The following is a 26,957-nucleotide window of genomic DNA, read 5'->3' as shown; positions in this document are numbered from 1 at the left end:
ACTTTCCATCGTTGCTCTAAGGGGCCCAGTTTCTTCCTCTTCCTCATTAAAGTGCTCCTCTCGGAGCTTCAGCACGAGCGATCTGACGTAACCCCCACGTGGACCCGCCTCTGTGTCGACTCCTCACTTCCTCGTTATTGTTCCGTTGCTACGGGCGACCGTTCAGCGCCGTCACCGGTTGGCGGAGCCGCTATGACGCCAGAGTGATGTCGGGGTTTCCTCTCCCCGCAGGGCTCCGTGTGACGGTGAACCGGAGCCGCAGACAGCGCTGAGAGGAAACGGCACGCACTGTCCACACGTGAGCCGTCAAGTTTCACCGCGTTTCCTGGCCGTGTTTTGATCTCAGCCCCGGCCGCTTCCGGAGAAGATGTGTCCCGTTGGTTGTGGAAGAGAAGTTTAGTGACTAAACTTAGAAAAAGAGACATCATGGTCAGCTGCATCTTCATCTCCATTGCCTAAACTCAAGAGCTGAGATCTGTGCTGCTGCTGCTGAGGTGACCCGAGCAAGGCCGGCTTCAATGTAAGTGTGTATGAATGAAAACTTCAGTGTCTGGCACACTCACAGGACATAGAGGCAGGTCATGAGGTAATGTCATGATAATGAGACAGATTCAGAGTTGTATTGATTAAGTAAGCTAACCAGCCAATAGACAATTAGGCAATAGTTTTTAGCTAGAAGAGTTTGAAAATGTGGGCAAAAAGTTGTATTTATCATGTAACAAACCTAAGATGAAAAGAAAAAAATGAGTAAATGTCTTGTGTTCAGTGGTCTTTTCCAAACTGGTCTGCTTTGGCAGTATTGATTATCTTCTATCTTTATCTTTTTGGAGACGCTGACACTTGACAAGGTCGACTAAACATGGAGTGGAAAATGAACATCTGTACCTCGGACATATGCTTATGTTTACCTTTGCTGATATGGGTCTTTGTGCACTGTAACCTTACTTATTAACTTCCTCTGGCCTAATTTCTAGGCTTTCTTTGTCCTGTATTTTTCGCCTTGCCTGTTGCACACAGCCATTTTTATTTCATGGCGCCATGATGAACAAGACCAGATGCTCCGCTTTGTGCGGGACAGTCACGCATTTCCATTATTTTTCACACGTCCTGCAAATTGTGACGGACAACATCATAACACAAGCCACGAAGCGGGACATCTGGACACCCTATGGACAAGTCCAAACATGACTAGGGATCATATTCAAGCAGTTCTTGGAATGCAGGGGTATAGATGTCTTGCAGAGTTCACAGCCATATGACAGATTTCACATGATATATGCGCTGAGGGCTGCAGAAGGAAACACAAAGACTCTTTTCATGCTTTTTCTCAACCTTAGCATTTGGTTCCCATCATGCTCTCATGTATACCGTGTGCTGCTGTGTATTTCCCTGCAGAACTTCTTGTATGCAGCCCTGTTATGTGACTGTGTGTGCTCCCTGCTGCGTCATCTGTATTGAATCTCGTTATTGACCACATTCTCTGGACGGTCTATCTGCACCACACACGCAGCCTGGCTGACCTTGTCACGGGGCTTTGCCACAGAGGGGATCAGTGACAGTTTACGGACACACTAGCAGCTCAGATGTCTGCTCCCGAGCTCCCGGGGCCTGCTGGCAGGTCGTCTTTAAATAGATAAGCACTTTAGTTGTATGCCGGCGAGGGGCCGTGACCTCTGAACAAGGTGATTTCTCGAGTCTATCTGCGTCTCAGAGGGTGATTCAGCAAAACACAGCTCTTCTCTAATAGTGCTCTTCTCAGGGTTAAAGGCAGGCGGAACAGGCAGGCTGCTGTGTTTTATTCTCTCTTCTCCCGCTGAGAATTTAGCTAAAGTGTCAGCTTGCAAGTGTTTTTTTCTTGAAGAAAACAATCTTGAGAAAATATCAGCCGTAGTCTACAGTGTATCACGCCATCACAGCAGGTTGTTGCAGCTGCACAGAGGTGTTAAAGTCTTCAACAGCGCTTGAACAATTCATCAATAACTCCGCTGACAGAGAATTATTCTGAAACCATTCTGATGAGAGAATAATCTTTTAAATCATTCCCCAAATTGTTTTCCGAGGCTCCTTTTGATCGTGTCGTCTCGTCAGCCTCTTCTTCTGCAGCGGTTTAATGGCACCCGGTTGGAGAATTAGCTCCACCAACTGTTTATCTCGATGTGCTCAACATCTAATACCCGCATAGTGGTGGTGGAAGGAAACATGCAATAATTGACATTTTCTTTTGCTGGATTTCTGTAAAATTTGTGTAACATGTGCATGGAAACCTGGAAACACCAAGTAGAACGCAAGTTATTTGTGTTTCCATCAGCTGTGTTGAGGTCATGTGAGACCATATTTCTTGCTTTCCAACACAAGAGATTAAAGGGGTTAAAACACAATTGAATCATTAATCGTCAACTGAAATTTCCCGATCTTGACGGCCCTGTTTTCAAGCACAATGGGCTAAAAATTTAACTCCACAAAAATGAAGGCTTGCTTTACTTACATAATAGTAAAATGAATATCTAATCGGCTGTTGGTGGGAAAATCAAGCAATATGAAAACATCACTGTGAGCCCCTTGGAAATGGTGATGGGCATGTTTCATAAGTGATTAGTCAAGAAAATAATCATCAGATTAATCAATAATGAAATGTATTAGCTGCAGCGCTAGTTTTCAGTGTTTACATCAGATTCTGAGCGACAGAATTACACGCTGTCAGATCTCAGAGTCTTCCAGAAGCCGGTTATAAACCTGTTTTTCCTGTAGTTGTTTCTAGAAACCAGTTGGATTTGCAGGCTTGTCATAGCAGGTGTCACTGGGTAGATATCTGCAGTTGTATATTTACAGGCTGTTGTCAAGCATCTGAAATGCATTTGTGGTTAATGTCATTTTGATGTTCTCTCCCCAGAGGGTCTGCCATGTTCCCTGATGCCCTCGAAGCAGTCGGGCGGGTGGAGGGCCTGCCGCTGTCCTCCCCGCAACCCCTACCAGAGCTGGAGGAAGAGGAACCAGCAGCGGAGAGGGGGCCAAAGAGACGAGGCCGCTACCGGCAAAGCCTGCAGCTTTTAAAGCCCTTCAGGATAACTCACAAGTAAACAAAATTGTATTAAAGTTCATGCGGCGACTATCTGACAGCGAGCCAGATAAAGGCGGACATGAAGACATACAGGCAGTTTTAGGCTGCCACCCTGACAGACAGATACCCATTTAAAGACACACACAGACACAAAAATTCACATTTGTCGTGTTTGCTGCCTGATGCGCTGCCTGTTAGGATGTCGCAGGAGGCCATGATAAGGGGTGGGAACTTATCCCCCAGCGACAGACAGCGCTGCGTCTGAACATATGCCGACTGATAAACTGCCCCTGAACTTTTCTTTTTTTTTTTTTTTCGCTGCTCTCTCAGATTTCTGTGAAGAGCGTGCAAATTACTGTTCAAACACTGCGGGCGTGATTCACCTTTCGGCGATTCTGGCAAGCGAAGGCGCGGCTTCTATGAGGGCCTGCTCCGGCGACATGGCACCTCTGTGTACGCCTCCACTTTTAGACATCTCACCCATTTTCACGTCTTCTTCCTCATTCCAGGCACCAGCACCCAGTCGATAACGCCGGCCTGTTCTCATTTATGACTCTGCACTGGCTCTCCCCACTGGCACTGAAGGCCTACAAGGCGTCCAGCTTGTCTATAGATGACGTGTGGGGACTGTCTTGCCACGAAGCCTCTGAAATCAACTGCCAAAGGTGAGGTGACTGGCACTGCTGAGGTTTGCCTGATGAAAACTCTATTAGATGCTGAAACACAGTGTTCTCAGAAAACTGCAGTTGCGGGGGGGGGGGGGGGGGGGGAGACAAGTCTGATGGAGCTTCACCCGTCACCGGAGGAGTCGCTGTGTGGGTACCAGTGCTGGAGCTCAGCTAGCAGCTCCACTACAGGAGGCTCCCTGGTGTGTTTCTGTGTCAGTGCATAGCCATAACCCGGCTGTTTATCGAGGTTAATGCTGCTGTTCAAAACACCTTCTAAAGCTCTGAATACAGCACAGTTATTGGTGGGTGTTGCATTAACTGCCTCCACAGAGGAACAGTGTTCTTCATGTGCAACAGTGTCTTTCAGCTGACGCACATCATTCTTGTTGAAATGTCCATGTAGATTCATTTGTGGGAAAAATCACCTGCTTTAACGTCACACGCCAGCAAGGATCTATGTGATCATGTGCGCAGGGGAAAAATATAGTTTATCATGTAGTTCCTCTTTGAAGGTTAAGTCTGGTGATGCTCTGTATTGTCATCAAATCCCGAGCAAAGACCAAAACCAACAATGACTTTGTTCTGCTAACAAGTATGAGCTGTGAGGCCAAAGCCACGTAGAAATCCCACGCACAGTCTAACACACAAGCATGGCGACTCAAAGTAATCCCAAACAAACGCACTATTTACAAAATTGTTCAGCCTTTTTTTTTAACTATAAGTATATATGTGTGACATGTTATTAGAGACTGCACATGGCATTTTCATGACATACTTGGACGTGCAGAGATCAGCAGCACTCATACGCTGCAATTCTCAGTTAGTTTGTGTTAACTTGATAAAACCCTGACACACAAGAGCAGCACGCAAGATGAGCTAATGCTATGGGCCTGCTTAAGTTGATATTGTCCATAAGTGGTGCAAATTCCCTTACCCCTCTTCATCTGCAAATAATCAAATTAGTCATTATCATGGAGTGAGCATGGGACCTCTTGGGCCTCTGGACAGTTGCCTGCTCTGCCTGGTTCATCCTCGTTGGAAATGGACTGCTGGGCCAGTGGAAGATTTAGTCTGGCTGCTAGTTTTTCCATTAAATATTCAATCAAAGTCAAAATGGTGCTATAATCCTGTCAATCAAATACTCATGTTTTGATGTAGATGCGTGCTCTGATCCAAAGAGTGATCCACTCAAGATGAAAAGGTCATGTTTTTTTGTTTCGAGCGCTCAGTGGAGCTTGTTGTATCAGGGCGTTTTCAGGTGATTTGATATATATCACACTGCTTCACCTCGATCTGTCGGGTCGCTGCAGTTGTTTTTCTTTTTTGAACAAATATTGAGAAACCATCTTTGCTTTCGCTGCCCTACATGCGAGCTGGATGCGTGCGGTGATAAACCTTGTCAAACAAGGTGGAGACAGTAACAGATGAAACTGGTCCAGACTTGCCTTCTCCGTGTAAATATCCCTGCCATGTAAACAACTGCAAGGGATTTAGTGTGCTTGTGCCACGCGAGGTCAGCCTGTGCAGTGAGACTTCATTGATGAACATCCAGTCTTTCTTTACCTACACAGGAACACTGCGCTGGGACGGGAGCCTGCTAAGAATAGCAGGGATTAGAGATTACAGTGTGTTAGTTCCTGACTTGGGTGGTTATGTCATTAACTCCTCTACGTGTGATGCGCTGCGTCTCCCCGTCACATTCATTAGGTGTTCCTGACTGAAGCCAGGCTGGACACCGTGAGATAAAAGTCACCGTTTGCCTGCCAAAACTTCACCTTGACAATTAAGGCTCACAATCAGGTCATTCGAGTGCATTTAGTTTTTACTGCTCTCCGAAAAGAAACCCTTTTTCCCTTATTCGCGTGCTGTCAAGCCATGGCGCCATGACTTGGCACTATCGAGGAGGGTGACTATTTGAGGAAGTTTGCTCTCGTATCTGGTGACAACTGCGTGGGTTGTAAATGACCTGTTCTGTTTAAAGGCTCTGGCTCGGGGCCTGGAGGTTCAGTGCTGCTGCTGCTGCTGCTGCTGCTGCTGCTTTGTGTGTGTTAAAGAGCACATAGAGGGGAACCAGCAAAGGAGCACAAAGCTATCACATGGGCACGGGTGGGCGATGGAGTGCATGAGCGCTGCGGAGTCGCTGGAGACGGGAGGTCTTTATTTTGTGTTTACATAGCAGGAACAGTTACGCAACCCCGATGCAAAGGAGTGATGATGGCGAGGGGGGGAATGGGAAAAGCACCCTGGGAGAGTTGACACTTGTTGGTGCTCAGTGAGGTGCGAACCTTGAAAGCGATGTCCTGGCCAACGCTCTCGAAACATCAGCTCCTCTTGCCATCTGGCAAACCGAGACGATGGCTGTGAGGAACATTTCAGCCATGTTTAAAAGCAAATCTTTCCTCCTTTCTGGCGCTCGCGTTTCCATTTATGTGTGACCAAGGACACACTTTGAGAGCTGCTGTAAGAGCTGCTTTTCTATTAATACACATGACTTTGGATGTGTAGTGTGTTAATACAAACCCGTATGTGGGAACATGTTAATATGAAAAAATCTCTTTTTTTGATGCTTTTTCAGCACATTGTTAACTGTTTCTTGCTTGGTCCACTGATGGGATTCAGCCGCACAAAATGCTTAACTCGCATGGAAGTCTCATTTCCTGCGACTCAAGCTGCGCTCTGTGCAATTATTGGGCTGCAATTAATTGTAATTTCTTAAATTTAACACCATTTGACTTCAAGTAGTAATTATCAGTCAGTGTGAGAGTCTAGTTGGTTTAATGTTCTGTCTATCTCTGATACGTTTTTAATAAAGTCATTAGGGCGTAAATTACTTTCTGCAGCTGCTCTGCTGCTGCTTTATAGAGTCATTAGCAATGATGCATTTGGCCAACAAGATATTTTACCCTGTTCAAGGGGCATTATACAGCAATAAAAGTACATTAGCACGTCTTTAAACATGTTTGGCAGTACCTTTCTCAGTCTAATTATGTGATGCATCATTCGTGATTGTATGTTGTAGGTCACCTTTACATTATTGTCAGCTGAGCTGCCTTCATTTTTCTTTTTTGATTTTTCTTTTTTTTTTTTTTGGCAGTGGGCTGTTTATATCCCCCATTGTGCTTTCAGGCAGTCCGATTAATTGGAAGTGCAACTCTACAGTTTTTAATCAACTTAATTTGAGGAACAGTAACAATACGTAAAGTATTATTTTCACTTATGATAATTTTGCCCTTCAAAAAATGCCAACTTTTACATACAGTTAATTGGTATTATAACAGCACTTTGCACAGCGTTCATGTGCCGGAGTGGTTCAAGAGGGGAGCAGTTTGTTTGACTGATTGTTGAAACTCATCATTCAGCAAATTAAATTCCACAACAATATAATGATGTCTGGTTGAGATGTGACTTCATGCGGCTCATCCTCACTTTGTGCTCCTGGTTTCTGGTTCCAGGCTCGAAACTCTGTGGCACGATGAGCTGAAAAGACGAGGGCGAGAGGGGGCATCCCTGACCAGAGTCTTCTGGAGGTTCTGCCAGACCCGCATGCTGGTGGCCATCTTCTCCCTCCTCCTCACAATGGTGGCAGGCTTCGTTGGGCCCGTGAGTACCGTCCAAATCCTCCTTTCCCTTTATATTCTGCTGGCTCGGAGTCTCAGGTCCGGTTGTATTTTTCTGAAAATCGCTTTATCCCGTTTCATGCTGGTCTAGAAATTGAAATGTAACCACACTGGGAGATTACAAAGCCTTAGATAGTGAAACCCATATTAATACCATAGATGAGCTGGTTTGTAGCCAGTCATGCCTTGGTCCAGAAATATGCTGTTTTTTTTTTTTTTTTTAATCTGGTTTAAAATTTCCCTCCAGAAACATTCCTTATCAGAAATTTGAAATAATCACTTTAAACTAAATGGCAATTATGTTTGGAATTCCCAGTTTCTGATATTACTGAGCCGGTGCCATTGTTCCTCGTGCTCTAAGCTGTTTATTTTGATGTGATGTTACGTGTACACTATGTGCTTGCTACTACCCGCAACTAATAGCATTAACTGGATTTAGTTCTTACACAATAGCACATGCGTCTCACATTCCTGACTGGTTTATTTAGTTCACTCAAACAAAGTCCTGTTTTGTGTATTATCTGTATATTTTATCATTTCCATCTTGTTTTACGTATTTGACTCTTCACTAAATGCAGTCTTCTCGTGCCATCGCCATCAGACCTTTAAATTTACGTCCAGTCTGTGGAAACGTTATTTCCAGTTTTTTCGTGCTTATTTCACTCCGATGATCTCTAATCTGTTGATTTAAGTTATTCTCTTTCATCTTCATCTCTTTCATACGGCCCCTGCCCAGCTTATCTGTATCTGTGGCATTTCCTAAATTCTACCCTCTCCCTTTCATCTCTTTGTTCTTTTTCTCCTCCTTCTCCTGTCCCACTTTATCTCCTCCACGTTTCTGCTTTTGCTCTGTGTTTTATGCTCTTTTCTGTTACTGTTTCTCTGCTGTTTCCTTCACCGTCCTTTCCACGCCGTTCACTGTCTCCCTGTTCGCCCCCCAGGCTCTCCTGGTTCGAGCTCTGCTGGAGTATTCCCAGAGCTCAGAGAGCTACGTGCCGTACGGCCTGTCTCTGGTAGCCGGGATCTTCCTCATGGAGTTGATGCGCTCCTGGTCTCTGGCGCTCATGTGGGCCGTCAACTACCGCACTGCAGCGCGCCTCCGCGGGGCAGCTCTAACTTTTGCCTTCAACAAGATCCTCCGCCTACGCAGCACTAAAGACATCGGCCCAGGCGAGGTAGGTGATAAAACCCTGGAGGGGACTCATCTCCAAATTAACTAAATCATCCCTCGCTGCGGGGCACCACATGCAGATGATTGAGATGGATTTCATTTCTGCTCTTACACCATTCCTGCTTAGATCTCTACAAATCCCATAGCCTGAGGGAGGGGAGTCTGTCTCAGATTAGTCATTACACAGCTTAAGAGGAATAATTGTCCAACAAGTAAATGTGGGAATAACGACAACTATATTTGTAAAATTGCTTTGATAGTCTCGGTGGTGAGGTTTCAGTGTGTCTTGTTTGAAAAGATGTAGCTTATTGTCGACCTCTGTCTCTCTGCCAAGCTGATCAACATCTGCTGCAGTGACGGCCAGCGGCTGTACGAAGCAGTAACAGTGGGCTGCCTGCTGGCCGGGGGGCCCCTTGTGGGAATGCTGGGTGTGTCTTACACTGCATACTTCCTGGGCCCCACTGCTCTGCTGGGGTCAGCCATTTTCATCCTCTTCTACCCAGCCATGGTAAGACTTCAGCCAAAGCATCTGTAACAGTGAGACAGGAGCACAAAAAGCTCATTCAGTTCAGCTTTTGAGGCTTTTGTGCAATGCCGCTGTTACAAAGACGCAGACAAAATATAGGACACATTTATTAGAGGCACACAGATTTAATTAATGAGAACACACACACAAAGCCAGACAACTGTCAGTGTGGTTAATATACTGTAAATTGCAGCCGAGTCCAACAACAGAAAGAAGTTTCATCACATCGCTTTTATAAAATTTATACCAAGTAATGATCACGCACATTAGAGCAGCGAAAAGCCATTTAATTACAGCAGTTTCTAAACATTTCACCGAAAGATGATGACCGCAGTCGTTGCTTTATTGTTGACTCGTTATTTTCCGCGCTGTAATTTAAAAAAAATTTGATTAGTTGCTGACACGAGTCGTCATCACTTCAGAATCTTTACATTAATTCAAGCTGTTGAAGACTACCAAAAGCACTTTATAAAAGCATCATAACTCCTTGGCTATCAATCTCCTGTCAGCTTTGTAGCTGTTATTTTCAAATTACACTCAGTCTCAGCCGGAGCCTGACAGCCGGAGACCCTGGTATTGATGTGAAAGACATTTATCACTCCGGTCCCCCGGACAGCCCTGCAGCACAGCTAATGCGATTGTGTCTGCTTTCATTTCCTCCCCTGCCACTTATTTCTCTTGTCATCACTTCCTCTGTTCCCGTCTGGGCAGATGCTCGCATCGAGACTGACGGCGTATTTCCGCAAGAAGTGTGTGGTGGTGACTGACCGGCGCGTGAGGCTGATGAACGAGATCTTGTGCTGCATAAAGTTCATCAAGATGTACTGTTGGGAAGATGCCTTTGCACAGAATGTTCACAGTGAGTGGCTTCCGTGTTCCCAAATGCCGCAGCGATACCATAATTCGCTGCTCGTTTCATGTCTGCGGTCAGGACCGGGTGCTTTTCTACAGATGCAAACTTCATGCTATACCGTGCTTTTTTTATTCCCAGCTCACTCAGAATAAAGGGTCACCTCATTTGAATACCTGTCACTGTTGCAAATGAGTAACTAATTGGCCAGTTTATCACCTGAAATTAGACTTATCCTCTTAGTGAACTTTCAAGATAACCCCGACCCTAAATCCATTTTCATTAGCTTGCTTCGTTTAAGTCGTTCCGTGTGCCATCCTCTATAATCAAGGCCAGTGTGAATCTCTTGGCTTCAAGGTTAATTTTCAAGGTGTTTAGGGCCTTATGATACCTTGAATGACTGTCAAGGCTGCTCTACTTATCCATGAATTAGCGATGGCCTTTTCTCATGAGGCCCTCGCTGTAGGTTGTGGATAAGGATCATTTTCCACTTTTAATCATGCTCCAAATGAGCCAGGTGGGGCTCGTTTTCACTGCCGTCCTTTGATTACCTATTATAATCAGAATTAATTGGCATTCAACTTAATGGCCGACGAGTCTGAAGAGGTACAGTGTCACTCCCTTCAATTACTATTGTTGTTAAATTGATCACAGTGTTTTTTGCCCGGGGCGTGTGACGTTTCCTTTGTAATCCATGCAGAAACACACATAACATCCAAAGCGAATCCCAAGGAGAATAACATGTACCAGGAGGAGGGGGTTCTTTTATTTCTCACACTGTGCTGCCGGGGCTGAATTAAAGATGCACAAGCTTTTTGTTCCAGTGTTTGCACCCAATGAACTGGGTGAACAAAGCAGCTAGCGTGTGCATTTGGGAGATACAAACACGGAGGAGGGGGGAACAGGATTTGGGCATCACACTTGGACAGTTATCAAGGTTCAGCAGGTTTTGAAGCCCCTTTCAGACCATATATGGATGTGGGGCCCTTGTCCTCCCTCTTGTGTCTATTTCTGTCCACTCGCTATGTGTATGGTTAGGGACTCTTATGGTGCTGTTGATTGAATGCTCACTGGAGAACCCTCTGGGAGTCACTCAGCCCTTGCTTTATTTTCTGTCTCTTTGCTTTTTCATCATTGCTCTCTTATCTTGTCGACAGAGGTGCGATCAGAAGAGAGGGGGATACTGGAGAGAGCCGGGGTCGTCCAGAGCCTCACAGTGGGCGTGGCTCCCATCGTTGTGGTGATAGCAAGCGTGTGCACTTTCACCCTGCATATGGCTTTGGGCTACGACCTCACTGCAGCTGAGGTATTTGAATATGGGAACCTGTACTCACCGTTTTAGATGCATCTGTCTTCACTGGAAACACATTTTGCTAACCATCAGTCTCGATTAAAATTCCATTTCCTGGGGTTTGGTACATCTGTCCCTCTTCTTTCTTGCAATCTTTCCACTATGGCTCTCTAATAAAAGCATTAAAATGACCCCCAACCCTTCAGAAAAAAGGTTTTGTCCATAAAATCCATACATTAACCAACTGTTTTGATTTTTTTTTTAAGTCTCTCGTCATTATCCATTCTGAACATCTATGGAGTTTAAACCATAAGAGTTTGCAAATAACTGTCTCCACCTCTGCTCTCACATCCCTCCTCAGGCTTTCACTGTGGTTGCAGTTTTCAACTCCATGACCTTCGCCCTCAAAGTCACACCATTGGCTGTGAGGTCACTGTCGGAGGGTGCTGTCGCAGTCAAAAGATTTCAGGTGAGAAATATAGAAAAGTCTGTCCGCTTTGATGTCATTTAAGACTCCCAGTTTGTGTCGTCGTTAAGCCCACAGTAGCTTACTAACTGGACTTGTCAGAGTGGGAATGTCAGAGGGTGGCCAGGTTTCACCAGGCTCCGAGCCAATCAAAAGGTGCTCCCATTGATGCTAAAAATAGACCTGCGAACCCCTTACTGACATTTTTAACATACTTTTTTCCAAACACATGGGAAAAGTAGCACGTTAGTGAGAAATGGCCTCAGAAAGCCGGCTAGGATTAAGTAAGCAATCATTTCTGCCAAGGATCCACCAAAAGGCTCAAGGCGTTCTGTGTTTTCTCACTGAAGTAGTGTAGTCACGTAACGACGTTGTACTGAAGAACAGGTCAGACTGCACCTAAACCATGAGGCTGAGTAATGTATTGACACTGCTGCCAGTATCTCATGACTTAGCACAACCCGAGGTATGTTAAACCACGTTAAACAGTCTTTTGCTTTAAGCAAGCAAAGACAGAAACTTCAAGCTTGTCTTTGTACCTTTATTTTTTGTCATGCTCACAATGTGTGGTCAAAGTTAAAAGTACCCATCGCGCCTGTCTCCACAGAGGCTCTTTATGATGGATGACAGAGAGGTTGTTTTGGTCAAAATGGAGGACCCCAGCAATGCAGTGGAGTTTCAGGACGCCACACTGGCTTGGGAAAAGGCGCGGCCTCCAGCTGCAAAACCGAACCCGCTCCCCAAGAAGCGTGGAGGGATGAGGCGCGTCCTGCGCAGGGAGAAGCTCAGCCTGTACATTTCCACAGAGGACAGCAAAGGACACAAGGAAGGACCCAATGCACAAAGTCTCCTCACAAATATGGAGCAGGAGAGTCCCCAGAGCACCATCTCCTCCACTCAAAGCATACGACCTCCGCTGCACAAGACCCTGCACCGCATTGACCTGCACATTAAGAAGGTAACAACACACACACACATAGACTAAGGACATTTTAAGTCAAGGAGTTGGGGAAACCTTTGCTTGCTTCATCATTAGTTCCCACAATGCCACTGTTTTTTATCCTTTCTAGGGTTCACTGGTTGGAATCTGTGGAGGTGTCGGTAGTGGAAAGAGCTCTCTTCTCTCCGCTCTGCTGGGGCAGGTGAGATTTTCTCAGTTTAAGTGTCCTCTTCAGACGGCACAGACGTGAATGACAGTAACAAGGACAGCTTTAGTCTTCTTGAGTCTTTCACTCACACACACGATGCCACACAACGACCTGCACTTTGAAAAGGCACGTTTAAAGTGTTTCCTCTGCTTCCAACCCTCTGTTTTTGGGTTGCAGATGACCCTGCTGGAGGGTAAAGTAGCCGCCAGTGGTGGCTTCGCTTACGTCTCACAACAAGCCTGGATCCTCAATGACTCACTGAAGGAGAACATCCTGTTTGGAAATGAATATGAACAAGACAGGTAAGATCAACTACGGTACCATGATGTTGTGGAGAACAAAAGCGATAAAATGTAAGATTTAGCCCTAAATCAACTTTTCTCCTTATGATTTCCTCCTCAGATATAATGCGGTCGTGGAAGCCTGCTGTCTTCTCCCGGATCTTGCAGAGCTCCAGTACGGAGACATGACCGAGGTATCTGTACAGATCTGCTTCTCAGCAATAAGATTTTTTGATGAAATGTTTCTCTACACTTCGTCAGTGTTGAAATGGGATGTTCAGCAGTTTTGGAGTCGCAGTTTATGTAACTGTTTGCAATTCAGTGCAACCACAACAAGAGGAGTTTTATGGAGCTTTTTTTTTTTATTTTGTCCTAGATTGGAGAGAGAGGTGCCAACCTGAGTGGAGGGCAGCGTCAGAGAGTGAGCCTGGCACGTGCCCTCTACAGCGAACGGCCCATTCTCCTCCTGGATGACCCCCTGAGCGCTGTTGATGCTTGTGTGGGTTCCCATGTCTTCAGTAAAGCTATCAGGGGGGTTGCCAGAGACAAGACGGTGCTCTTTGTGACCCACCAACTGCAGGTAAGGGACCAAATTGCCATTTTTTTTCCTAACTATGCAGCATTGTGAAAATATTCTACACCTTTTTGCCCCTCTCTATTGTGTTTTCTTCCTTAATGACCTGAAGATTAGCTGATTAAAGTTTAAATCTCTAAATCTCTGCAACATTAAATCGCTGGAATAAGATTCCCCATAATCCTATTTTGACTTTGTTCTTTCTCTTTTTATTTTTTAGTACCTGTCCGAGTGTGACCTCGTTATTCTGATGAAGGATGGGCAGATTTCAGAGTACGGCACCCATGCCCAGCTCATGGCTAAAGAGCGCGATTATGCCACCTTATTCAACAGCATGCAACAGGAGGTGAGGCCACGGTCACGGGGAGCGCCAGCCCAGCGCTTTTGAATAAGGCAACTTTGCCCCCGCTACACAAAAACACTGAACATTACAAGCTGAATAATTCATAAGCAGAGAAAGGCAGAGCCAGTAGCTGGGAAATGTTAATGCCCACATGGCCTTTCGTTATTTATGCGTGCATTGATTTACTGAAGAGCTGCTAAAGACCCTGTCACCGATATATCTGTTTAAATGACTTGCAGGGTGTTGTTGTTTCGGCTGCTGGTGATTTGCGGCGGTGGCGTGTTTCAAAGCTCACTTTCTCTCCCTTTCTGTGTGCCTCTTAGAATCTGGTGAAAGAGAATTTAAAGAACAAACAGCAGAGGACAGGTGCCGAGAAGCCTGACCGCGCTGTTGAAGTCGCCAAGGTTGGACCAAAGGTGGAAAACAAGAAAGGAGGTGAGAGCGCCTGCCGCTTTTCATGCTCCACGTGTAGAACGAATGCTAAATGCTTATTTCCCTTGAGAACGATTCACAGCTAACTTTTGTCTGTCTGTCCTTCTTCATGTAGCACAACTGATGAAAGCTGAAGAGAAGGGCACTGGTGCAGTCAGCTGGGCTGTGTATGGCGCCTACATCAAAGCAGCAGGAGGGCCAATAGTCTTCATCATCAATATATTCCTCTTCCTCTCTACCACAGGCAGCATAGCTTTCAGTAACTGGTGGCTGAGCCACTGGATCAGGCAGGGCAGCGGGGTGAGTTTGGAAACCATCCTGCTTCACAATAACAAACACCACATTGTAGTGTGTATTTGGCTCCCAAAAGAAAACTTGTATTCTTCCCTGAGTTGTGAGAGCTGACTGAGAATTAATCTGAACGTGCATGATTAAAAAAGTAACGGCACCATGGTAAACTTAATTAAAAGCAAGCACGAGCAGCGAAGAAACAGATGTGCAGCAAAGCAGGCAGTGGCTGCTATTGAGAAATGTGCTCGGAATAGTAAACATCATTGAACTGACTGATTTTCATGTACTTTTTATGCACTTTTCTCAATTTCATTAGAGCCGGAATTCCTACATGGGGAAAAATTGGATTTTTTCCAACAGTCTTTGTAATTTGTTGCTCCATCTGCCCCCAGAACACATCATTAATCTTGGTGAATGAAACGATGGCGAGCAACAGCATGAGACTCAACCCTCACATTCGGTATTATTCAACTGTTTACGTCGTATCAATGGGAGCCGCTTTATTGCTGAAGACGATGAGAGGGCTGGTGTTTGTGAAGGTAAGCTTCCCCCGCCGGACCGTGCTCTCTCCACTCAATCACTGATGAACTTTAAAAACGATGGCCGTGTTTGAAAGGAGTATAAAAAGTTGATATATTCGTGGTGTGCAGTTAACTAGTGCTCCTGCCTAATTGTCTTTGTTGTCATTTGTTCATGCTCTTGTGACTCTAGTGCTATAATTGAAAATGCCTGCAGGCCAAATCCATTTATCTGTCCACTGCCATGTCTCACAGCTTTACAACGACTGCATGTGTGTTTGTGTGTGTGTGTGTGTGTGTGTGTGCGTGTGTGTGCGTGTGAGTGCAAGAGAGACAAAGAGGCAGAGAGAAAGGAAGGATGTGTGTGCGTGCATGTCATTGCCCCTTCGGGTATGCGTCCTCTTTTTCAAGCTAACCCATCCTGACACTGCATTGCAGAGGTTAGGTCCCCACGTTAATGTGTGTCACTTGAAATTGCTAATTTTTCAAAGATGGCTAATCTTTTCTTACCCCTAGCTGCGACGAGATCTCTGGGACTGTTGAATATTCCATTAATAGAATTAATTTGTTCTCTGCCGCCACATGTAATTTCTGTCCAATTGGTGAAATGTCTCTTGCTCATTAGGTCATGACCTTTATGTCAGCCTTCCAGAAACTCATTATAAATGAAGATTTGACAGCTTGCCTTGCGCCGCGAAAAAAATAACTACCCACCACTGTGCACATGCTTAGCATATGGCGAGGCAGCATTTGTCACTCTGCAGGCAACATATGAGCGCCACTGTATTTGTCCGTTGTGTGTTTCGGTGTTTGAGGCTGAGCACGTTGACAGACGATTTCCTTCCTACTGTTTATCTGTTGGTCTGTTTATCCAAGCCATGATTCTTTCCGTATGCTTCTTAAAGTTGTTTGTTTACACGTGTCAGGTCTCGTGTTCAAACACGGCTGTTGTTTGTGTTTGACAGTGCACGGTGAAGGCTGCCTCCGCGCTCCACGACAAGCTGTTCCGCCGGCTCCTCCTCAGCCCCATGCGCTTTTTTGATACAACACCTCTGGGTCGTATCCTGACCCGCTTCTCCAGAGACATGGATGAGGGTGAGGCTTGATTTGTCTTGACTGGGAACCTCTCCCCCAAGAGGGCTCTCAGTCAGTGAAGTCACCCTGGTTGACAAGGTGCAGAGCCAAGACAGAGTGTGATTTAGGACGGAGTCTTTCTGCCTGGAGGAGTGGCTTTCTGTTATCCACTTTACTGGTGTTTGCTTGACATGTTGATTTGTGGGTTGCTCAGTATATATTTGTAAACAACATTCTCTCTCTTTGTCTCTCTTTTGTGAAAAATAAAAAAAACACAAAGAGAAAGTTCACATTTAGAGATACAGTAGATCGATCCAACACCTCACAGTGTGTCTGATATATGTCTCCTGTGTCTCCTCTCCAAAGTTGACGTGCGTCTCACCATGCAAGCTGAAATGCTGCTGCAGAACCTGACCCTGGTGCTGTTTTGCTTGGCGATGGTTGGCATCGTCTTCCCCTGGTTCCTGATCTCCATCCTGCCTCTGGGAGCCTTCCTCTGCATTGTCAACCGTGTCTCCAGGTCAGACTCTCATCACTCCTGTTTGTTCTCATCGCTGTTGGCATTGAGGCTGAGATTCAAACAGATTGTTTGCACTTCATCTCCCTGCGAGCGATCCAAACAGTGTTACCAGCAATAAGTGATGAATAAGAAACAAGTGCTCGAGTTACTTGAAGCGGCAACTCCTAAGTTGTATCTGCACTGATTGATTTTTGGCCACTGTGGGACAAAAGAACATCCAATAAGCTGACAGATAAACAGCAGCTCATAAAGTTAATTGTGCTAACGTGTCAGCAGGTGCAAAGAGATTTTTTGGATCTTTTTACGTGTAAAAATAGTTTTAGCATTCAACAGTGGGTGTTATTCAGCAAAGCATACGCAGATACATTCATGCTGAAAGTCGCCGTAGAGCTGATAAGTGGGAGATTATTCTTCCTGATTAGTTTTTTAAATTTGCGCTATGAGCAGCCATTTTTTTTTACTTTGCAAGGAGACTTTTGATTAAAGGTTAAACCAAACAAATCTCAGGTTGTGAGATGTGTGTGTTGTGACTGGATTGGGTTTGTGTTATAAAAGCAGCAGCACAAACCGCAATGATTATGTATTTGGTGATGCTAACTTATTATATAAGAGGAGAGTACTGGAGGTGAATAACAGAGAGAGAAGGGCAGTAATAATCTTCACCTGTGGCGCGTTATCGGCCATTGCTTCAATTTTTAACAGCTTCTGTCCTGTGGAAAGTTTTGCAGACGCGCCCCAGATGATCTGATGACTTATTTACGGTTTTGCGGGAATTGTGTAATAAAGGTGAATCCACTGAGTGGAGCAGCAGCACGCTGGTATCTTGGGAAATAACCGCAGTGTTTTGTTATTTCCTCTGTCTGAGAGATCAAGAAGAACATGACTGTGGGTGTTATTGTTTTGCTTGTGTAAAGTCAGAAAGTGCGGAAACAAAAAACATGAAGCTCCGAATGTCATACGATCAACGGTTCAGCTCCACGTCGGATTAAGTAGGGACAAATATAGAATGACACGTGTGATAATTTTGACTTGAAAATAAGTTTTGGGGGAAACACTGAACGACGTTGATGGCTGAGCTGTCTGTCTGCTTCCCCTCCCCCTCCCCTTCTGTGGATATGCATCGCTTGATATCCCCTCATAGTCACATCTTATACCACTTTGTCTCTTGAGGGATCAGTTTAATCACAAAATATCTTCATTTGTCTTTGAAGAGACTCTTGATTTGTAGGCAATTCCAGTGGAATTAATGTTGAACTTGATAGAGTATTTAAGCACACAAGAACCAAGAGGAAGACTGTTACCAAAAGGTAGTGATCACCCCTGGCCACACTTTAAAAGAATGAAACACTGCATCTTACAAAGTCACGACATCCCAAGATATGTATAGATGTTACATCTAACTGGATCTCCCATTGAAATCACCCACATCTAAAGCGGCCTTTATTGAATTCTGAAATGAAACAGCCCAGGGCGTAAACATGTTTGTCTGGATCACAGGCTCGAAGCGAGGAAGTGTCATGTTCTTTCCCGCTCTCTTCTGGGCTGTTATGAGAAAACCAAATGATTCACGGGAGACTTGTAATTCACATGCACCATCCACTCTGTCTCGGTGTCTAAAAGTAGAACGACACCTCGCCTTTGTCAATAAAACTCTCTCTCTCTCTCTCTCTCTCTCTCTCTCACCGCCACGTGGACGGCAGGTCTGGTGTCTCTCTAGCTGCCAATTGTGCGACGCCACTTATAATTTTGCACATGCATCCGATAGCGGGAAGCGAGCGTCAAGAAAACTTGCGCTGCGTTGTGGATGTCCTCCCCTCTGTCCACCGTGTCCATCATTACCTGTCTGCCACACAACTGCATCATTAGAGCTGATGCATATTCCATTCCTTCATTGTTTCGTGGTGTTTTGGCATTCAGGTGTAATTTCTGCGCTCCTTTCAAGATCAATGAAAGATGCAGAATAAAGCGGTCGATGGCAGTAATATCAATTCAACCAAAATGTGACGCGCATACTTTAGATCTTCAAACCCGAGCAAGTTACCTTCAAACAGGTGTGTGCCTCACATTTCATTCAGGACTTTAAAATTCGGTCTCTTTTGTACAGCCGGTGGCTCATTACGGAGTGAAATGTAAAATGTTCTTCATGATGCTTTCCAGTTTGATGTCATTTGTTTGAAAGATTTGCTCCTCACATGCTGGAGCCTATTTGCACACAGTACCCCACCATTTTCATTCAAATGAGGCAAACCTGAGTGGTGGTTTTCCAACTCTGCCGTGCTGCAAACTTGCCTCATTAGGATTTTCACAAGCATTTGGGGTGACGAATCAAAATAAAATTTGGATGAAGAACACTTCTGGAGTTTATATCTGCCTGTGAGTAAGAATAGACATTTTGAGGCAGTATAACTTGTCAAAAGATGAATCAATTTAAATTGCTTAGTGAATGATGAGTTACAGACCGCAGGAGAAACATCCAGAAGTTCAAATGATATTAACCTTCTGCAAACATCTGCATTTAACCATTTCTAATCACTTGCTTTGTTTCACTTGTTTCACATGTTGTGAAGTTGATGAGGTCAAACATTAAATATATATATTTCTGCTGTTTTCAACTGAGTATATGTCAAACAGGATGAGCAAGTTATCTCATTCTGTGTTATTTACATTTTACACATCGTCCCATCCTTTTAGGAATTGGGGTTGTATTGATATTAGTGATTTAAACTGAATCCTCAAAGCAGAGACTTCAATGTGAAATCTGTTTCCAGGGTTCTGATTCGGGAGCTGAAGCGCCTGGAGAACATCAGCCAGTCACCTTTCACCTCTCACATCACCAGCAGCCTTCAGGGACTCTCCACAATCCACGCCTATGGAAGAGGCCACGACTTCCTCCAAAGGTGAGTGTGATGGTGTCTGCCAGAGATGGAGAGCGTTAAACTTTAATGTCGTCTTATCTCTGGTTGTATTTCTCAGTTTACTCCTCGGTTAGTAAATACACCAAACCTCATACCAGAACATTTCCCCTCAGCGAGCTCTGGCTGAAACAGGCTTATCTCTCTGTCTTCAGATATCAGGAATTACTGGACACCAACCAGGCCTCCAACTACCTCTTCAGTTGCGCTATGCGTTGGCTGGCTGTCCGCCTGGATCTCATCAGCATCTCTCTTATCACTGCTGTAGCACTTCTCATTGTCTTCATGCACAATCAGATACCTCCGGCCTATGCGGGCTTGGCCATATCTTACGCAGTGCAGGTTTGTAAGCGAACACATGTGTGTTAACGCAGAGTGTACTGGTAGCCCTGGCAGTTTGTAAGGTAGAAAAGAAGGGAGTTTAAAGCTGCAGAAAGGATCAGAAACGTGGCAGAGTAAAGCCTCCTCTGTGTCTAACTGTGGACTCTACTCATGTGCTCTGATGGAGATCCTTGTTTGCATTGTCATGTCATGCTGATCAACTGTGTGGGTGTAAGTTTGCGCTAAAGCTTAAAGTGAGACCGCGTGAATTCTGGTAGTAGAAACAGGTTCCTGATCTTACAATGAAAAGTCGAATGCATAAGCAATAAAACACACCGCTGCTCAGTTCAATACACTCAGGTTTTACTGCTGCAGCCTTACTTGTTCTGTTATGACCAGTGGCTCGTGGTGGCTGATGTTATATTCGGTTCATGCTGTAGGAGCCACATAGGGGATTCTCCACTTCTGCTACCTTTACAGTATCTTAACATTTAAGGTCAAGAGTCAACCTGCATCAAAGCAATGTCTGTTTCCACAGCCTGTCTCAGAGGAATGTTTGTTTTCTCACTGTTAAACAATCCCATGTTTGGTTTTATTCGTTTTGAAATGCTCACAGTGCATAAGTGTCATAATCAACAAAGTCATAGCAGTCGAAGAATTACCAAGTCTTTCACACTAATTGGTGTGACGGTGTTAATCACTAACTTGTCGACTCTCTCTGCGTTTCCTTTTCCAGCTGACTGGCTTGTTTCAGTTTACGGTGCGGCTGCTCACGGAGACTGAAGCTCGGTTTACGTCAGTTGAGAGAATCAATCATTATATAACGGTAAGAGCACTGATTGGCACAGTGAGGAAGGCGGATTATGTGGCACTCAGACACACTGTACGCAGACAAAGACACCGTCTAGAATCACACAACCAGATAGAGACCGGCCCAGGATAACAGCTTGAATTTCGGGCCGCCGGCATGCCCAAACATGTGTGTGCTTTTGTTGTGTGCATGTGATTGTATACGTGTGATAAGCAGCGCCGCAGGGAGCAGATAGAAACCCAGTGTGGGGTCTTTACACACTCCAGAGCACATGACAGGGCTTGTTTCACACAACAGCCATCAAACAGCAAAGATACGAATAGCAACTTCAACTTTTTCTTTTCTGTCTCAAGTGCAGAGAAAAGCTCATAGAGTGAAAATCACTACAAATCAGTTCGGGGGCTTGCACCTCAACAGAGATTTAGAGATTAATACCAGATACCATCACCCTTCCTTATCTCAGAGTCTCGAGAGCGAAGCACCCCAACAAAGTCCTGAGGCAGCTGCTCCTGCCCCCTCCTGGCCTCAGCAGGGAAAGATCACCTTCCAGGATGTGGAGATGCGCTATCGTGATAATCTGCCGCTTGTGCTTAAGAATCTGTCCTTCACCATCCTGCCTGAGGAGACCATCGGCATTGTGGGCCGCACAGGATCAGGTATAAGTGACCCTTCGCGTTCCTCAGCCAGCAGCTTTTTCAGCTTCTTTGTAAATCCACTCTTCGACGTGAACACACGCTCCTTCATGCAGTGTCTTCTCTGTTCGCAGGAAAGTCCTCTCTGGGCGTAGCTCTGTTCAGACTAGCGGAGCTGACCGGAGGCTCTGTTATCATCGACGGAATCAATATTGCCCAGATTGGTCTGGATGACCTGCGAAGCAAGCTAGCCATCATTCCTCAAGAGCCGGTGCTCTTCATCGGGACAGTCAGGTAATCCAAATGATGATTACTTGTATTAATGAGCTTTCTGTAAAGCATTGTATCAGCTTTGCAGACTTGAAAAAAACAGAGCAGAGGGAATGAATGAGAAACACCCACCTCTTAACCTCTTAACCAGCTGCTCTAATGGAAAATCCCTGTGGTGCAACATTGTGGCCAAACTGAGTCTGTTTACATATGTATAACACCTCCTTCGCATATAGTCGGTTTAAAGCTACAATTAATGTCTTTTACATCGAAACTGAGCAGAAAATATTGTACATCATCCCACTATTTGCCTGAAAATGGTTCCACTTATATTCTTAAAATTATGGTGGATACTGTTTGCAGTGTGTGAGCCCAGCAGGGATCTGGGCTGTGCCTATTAGTGTGAATGTAAAGCCCCACCAGGGGGAAATCATAACAGAAACAAAAACGGTGCTAGGTAGGAAAAAATGAACGAGCAGACAGGCTTAATTTGACAGGCAAGACCGATTCAGAAACAAAACATCAGCATTGCTTTTATAGACACGAGTCGGTGGCAGATGACCTCGGGCTCAGGTGAGAGTTGACCTTGGTCAGCTGAGCAGAAGGGAGGACTGTAGTATCGGCAGTATGCTGTACCTCTTGTCTTAATCTTGTCATCGTGTTTAATCCATTTAATGTACATCGCAATTCTTTTTTTTTCCCCCAACAGGACTAATTTAGACCCGTGGGATCAATACTCTGATTCCCAGGTATGGGAAGCTCTTGAGAAGACACATATTAAAGAGATGGTAAGTGACAAGATGTTTAAACACTGCCAGATTATGCCTAATTATGCATTATGGAATAGAATAAGACCGTCACGTTTGTCCTCGCCCCTCTGCTTGACCTTCCTCAGGTCAGCCAGCTGCCTCATTCGCTCCACTCAGAGGTGACGGAGAACGGAGAGAACTTCTCAGTGGGAGAACGACAGCTGCTGTGTGTGGCCAGAGCTCTGCTGCGCAACAGCAAGGTGCTGATTGTATAACACCGGCAGTTCACATTACATGTGGAACATTGTTTGGCATCGTGATGATAGCAGCTCAACTCAGTTTTAGAAAAAGAAAACAGAACCTCCTCGTTTCTCAGCTTAGGCACTTTGTATTTGTCTCCACATGGGATAACACTGCCACCTAGTGGTATGAATATGTACCGCACCTCATCAGCATGAATTAGGCATGAGCGTCACACAGTTTATAGTGATGAGTTTCCTCATTTTGTGTTAATAATGTTAATTTCCACATCTCCTGTTTTCTTTCTCATTGTCTTATTTTGTGCTTTTTTTCTCTTAGATTCTTATATTGGACGAGGCGACGGCAGCCATCGACACTGAGACGGATCGCCTCATCCAGGAGACCATTCGCTGTGCATTTGGCAGCTGCACAACCCTCATCATCGCCCATCGCCTGAACACCGTGATGAGCTGCAGCAGGGTCATGGTCCTGGACAACGGCCAGGTGTGTATAAAGGCAACATGACTGATTGTGCGATTGCACGATTCGGCTTCTTGGCTGAACCTCGTTCATGTTGATACACCCCTGATTTACTGTGTGAATTGGTCCCTTTGAGGTGATGGATTGGATGAGGCGGAGCACATTTTGTTCTTGTGCTCAACCTGACATTTGTTACAAGTAGTGAATATGAAATGTTCACAAATGATTGGCAGTTTGATCACCTCTTAACCCTGTTAATAAGTTGAGTTCACCTCCAGAAGGATTCATCAGTGTGCAGAGTTTAGAGGAGTGAATTCAACGTAACTGACCAAGATCGACAAGATTCATGGCCTTAAATGGTCAAATGCTTGTTACAAATTGCAGTAAATAGCACATATTCAGTTCATTTTTTGTATATCATCTCTGATCTTGTCTGTCTGTACTATAAAATATCCAATATAGTCGAAGGAGTCTTATAGTTGGGCAGCATCAGCAGTTGAGTGTAAACTACCTTAAAGTGAATTAGCGCTGGTTACACAGAAACTTGCAGCGTACACTAAAGCGCAACCAGGCTGTCTGAGGACAACGTTTTCTAGACAGTCACGTTCTTCTCTTACGCCGCCCGTGGGAAATAACTTAGGTTGCAGTTTTCTTCAAAAAAAGAATATGCCTTGATTTTTGTTCTCTCTACTGAAGTTCATGGAATGAGCAAGTCGGGCCTCTGATTTTATATGCTGGTACTGATCACTGTTTTATCCCTTTCATTCTCGTAGATTTTGGAGTTTGACAGTCCCGCCGCTTTGCTGGCAGATGAAAACTCGAGATTCAGAGCCATGATAGAAGCATCAGAAAACCAAAGGAGTTAAAAGCCACTGGGGCTGAACTTCGGATGCGAGCGGTGACACCACAAAATCTTCAGTGGAATACCTGAATTGCACAAAAAAAAAAAAAAAAACCACAATGAACTCAATCCTGCCGTGGTGCGAAAGTGACGTGTTGAGAAATACAGAGGCTCTTGCAATGGCTGCTATGTGTTACAATGTCCGTTCATTTCCAAACCAAAGACCCAGGGACCACATGTCTGAAGGATACGTCAGATCTCACTATGCAAAAACAGACGTAACGGCCTCCTGCTCTTTGCCACCGTGTCACAAGAGTTATTTCCTGGAGGCCAAATCATTAACTACAGATGAAACAGAGCAATGACTCTGACAGTAGCACTTTATATTTCATGTGAACGCATGAAAAGACATGCGGTGCTTCCTTTTCCTCTGGAGGCCAACGAATCAGTGAAAGTCTGTTAGTTTTTGTCATTTTATTTACATAACTACAACCTCACATTGTAGGAATTTACTGTTAAGAACTTGTGTATTATTATTATTGATTATTCAATACAATATATCTAAAATCATCTATTAACCATTCCGAGTAGGTACTGTTTAAGACATGCTATAAAATGTTCTGTTTCTTTTTTTATGTTCTATGCATTTCGTTCGACGTTATATTGCCAGTAATTTCAGTAAATTACTGCGGATGCTAAACGTGCCTGGAGCTGTAAACATTTTCAGGTCATGTAATGGAGTTAGCCATGTAAGCATGCTTTTTTTAGACTGCATGCAAGTACTGTGTTTTGGAATGAGCTAATGTTTCCTCTAAATCCAAATGCTGGAGTTTAAAATCTGCACTTTTTACTCTGATGGGAATGTTTCTACCAGCAGGGTGATTCTGATGTTGAGCAAATGACGTTAAACAGTTGCAGTTAAGGTTACGAATCCTGGAAAAGTACGCGATTCGAAAGAGAAGCTGAAAATGATCAGCGCCGGGAAGTGTCTTCAAATGACGTGTTTGCAGAAAGCTGGAGATTGTGAACATCTGCCTTATAATCAAGTATGTGCTGAACAATCATGAAGAGTGCAATATCTTTCTATTGCATTGATGCATTTTCAAGATTGCCTTTGTACACTTGAGATTGTAATGTTGCAATATTTTTTTGTTAATGTTTGATTTGTGTCATTAAGGGTGGTATTTTTCAATAAAAATATTTTTTATATATGCTGATGTCGAAGATATTTTACATGTTCGAGGGGAACTCTGCTGACTTTGCACATTAAAGTCTGTTCTTGAGGAGTACTATTACACACGCAAAAGTTGTGTAAAACCTTTTGTGGCTCAAGGCTCTTAATTTGCTGCACACACACCTGTTCCACAGCTGACAATGTGCTACAATCAGCCAATAATGTGCACTGTGCTGAAACTGGTCAGCTGTTAGCAAACAACATAAATTCCTTAACAAGGTAGGAACATAGCTGGAATTCAAGCCGCACAGCAGTGAAATTGGATTCTTTTTACTTCATTTATATCAACACAAAAGTTAATCGATGCTATATGTCCTCCGCGCAGGAATCTGTGTGGGAGTGTGTGTATATTTCTGTGTGTGTGAGATAACTGTGTCCACAAACAACTGGAGTCATTATCAGCGTATCCTATTCAGAGCCTCTGCTGATTAACATTACATATTAGATAGTCAGCAGCTTGGAGCCTGTGCGTTTCTTGTCCTGGCTTCGCCTCCCTGACCTTACATGCTGCAGCAATGTGACACAATGACATTGTTTGCCTCTCACTCAATTTTATTTGACTGTCTGTCTTCATAGATTAGAGTCTGAATTGTAAAGTCTTGATTTAATATTGCATTGCTGAACTGCTGTTACTGGTTGTTTTAACAGGTTCAAAACATTACAAATTGTAGATATCTGTCCTTTGTTTCAGGGGAAGAATTAATTTAAGGTCCTCTTCCTTCTTCTCTCAGTGCAATGTAAACAGTTTTTCTTTGCTGAAATGCCTTTTACTGTGTGGTTTTATGATTAAACGCATTTATTTAGGAAAATGCACCAAACTGAAATACCCAAGCTCCTAAGATTAAATGTTGACACAAGGAACTTTTCAAAACAGGGCCTCAGGAACAGGAAATAGAGCAGGACTCACCTTCAGGCCCATGTCATTTCAGATAATTTTATGCTTTTTTACAGTGCAAATTTTCATTTAGATTTACACAAACCTGCTGACAGTCAGTACGCCTGGAGCTCTCAGGGATTTTGGGACATCTGGTTGTTAATCGTGCCTTCCCTATAACTGTGCATGTTGTAACTAGAATGAAGTTTCATGCTTATATAATAGTGTCTCTCCACTGGCTCAAATGGTTGCCAATAAGATTTGGAGCTTGCAAAGTGATGTAAATACTCTGCATGAGAAATTCAAATTTGTGAATGTGCAGAAAAGCTGCGCATTAACAAAGACCTGCCCATACTCACGCATTGTAATGCAGGTGCAAGTAATACATTTTGCCCTGCTTGTATGTCTAAAAGCACTCAGGTCCAGCCAGAATTCATACTTGTAACACACAGGCTGGCAAATGTAGTTTCACACATTTTTCTGCTATGGGTCTGAAGTCACATGTTCACATCAGCAGTGTTTGTGTAACCTCAGTATTGATATAATTCATGCACAAAGTTTATTTTAAAATAATCAGTTTGTTGTAAGACTGCAAATCTTTTTCATTCACAAACTTGAAAGTCGGGTGCAGTTTCTTTGCACAGGTTTATAAAGGTTGATATACAACCACAGGCTTTGAAATTATTAATCAGTTAAAAACCATATTAACCCTTATTCAAGCCCAACGTGTTTCCTCTATTCATCGTAATTAATAGAGCAGATTTT

At 44.3% G+C, this 26,957-nt stretch overlaps 1 protein-coding gene across 1 annotated transcript; it reads left to right on the top strand.

The window, feature by feature from the left end:
• Positions 1 to 263: 263 nt before the first annotated feature.
• On the top strand, positions 264 to 24,357 carry LOC143326013 (ATP-binding cassette sub-family C member 5). The gene is made up of 29 exons (XM_076739465.1): positions 264 to 520; positions 2,891 to 3,073; positions 3,568 to 3,723; positions 7,179 to 7,326; positions 8,285 to 8,518; positions 8,849 to 9,022; positions 9,752 to 9,899; positions 11,048 to 11,196; positions 11,543 to 11,650; positions 12,255 to 12,605; positions 12,718 to 12,789; positions 12,973 to 13,097; positions 13,198 to 13,270; positions 13,453 to 13,656; positions 13,871 to 13,996; positions 14,317 to 14,428; positions 14,541 to 14,725; positions 15,109 to 15,255; positions 16,200 to 16,329; positions 16,675 to 16,828; positions 19,597 to 19,725; positions 19,896 to 20,082; positions 20,798 to 20,887; positions 21,336 to 21,528; positions 21,639 to 21,798; positions 22,484 to 22,562; positions 22,670 to 22,783; positions 23,103 to 23,267; positions 24,017 to 24,357. Exons 2-29 carry the CDS (start codon positions 2,901 to 2,903, stop codon positions 24,107 to 24,109), a joined length of 4,179 nt encoding a protein of 1,392 aa, XP_076595580.1. The 5' UTR covers positions 264 to 520; positions 2,891 to 2,900; the 3' UTR covers positions 24,110 to 24,357.
• The last annotated feature ends 2,600 nt before the right edge of the window (positions 24,358 to 26,957 follow it).

Source organism: Chaetodon auriga, chromosome 9 (assembly GCF_051107435.1).
Source record: "Chaetodon auriga isolate fChaAug3 chromosome 9, fChaAug3.hap1, whole genome shotgun sequence".
Taxonomy (NCBI): domain Eukaryota; kingdom Metazoa; phylum Chordata; class Actinopteri; order Chaetodontiformes; family Chaetodontidae; genus Chaetodon; species Chaetodon auriga.
Note: the sequence above shows the minus strand (reverse complement) of the source record. Positions and strands in the feature narration are given on the sequence as shown.

Coding starts and splice junctions, on each gene's coding strand:
- LOC143326013 (XM_076739465.1), top strand. CDS start 2,901: ATGTTCCCTGATGCCCTCGAAGCAGTCGGGCGGGTGGAGGGCCTGCCG. Junction 9,900..11,047: donor CTTTGCACAGAATGTTCACA/GTGAGTGGCTTC, acceptor TCTTGTCGACAG/AGGTGCGATCAGAAGAGAGG. Junction 13,997..14,316: donor TCAACAGCATGCAACAGGAG/GTGAGGCCACGG, acceptor TGTGCCTCTTAG/AATCTGGTGAAAGAGAATTT.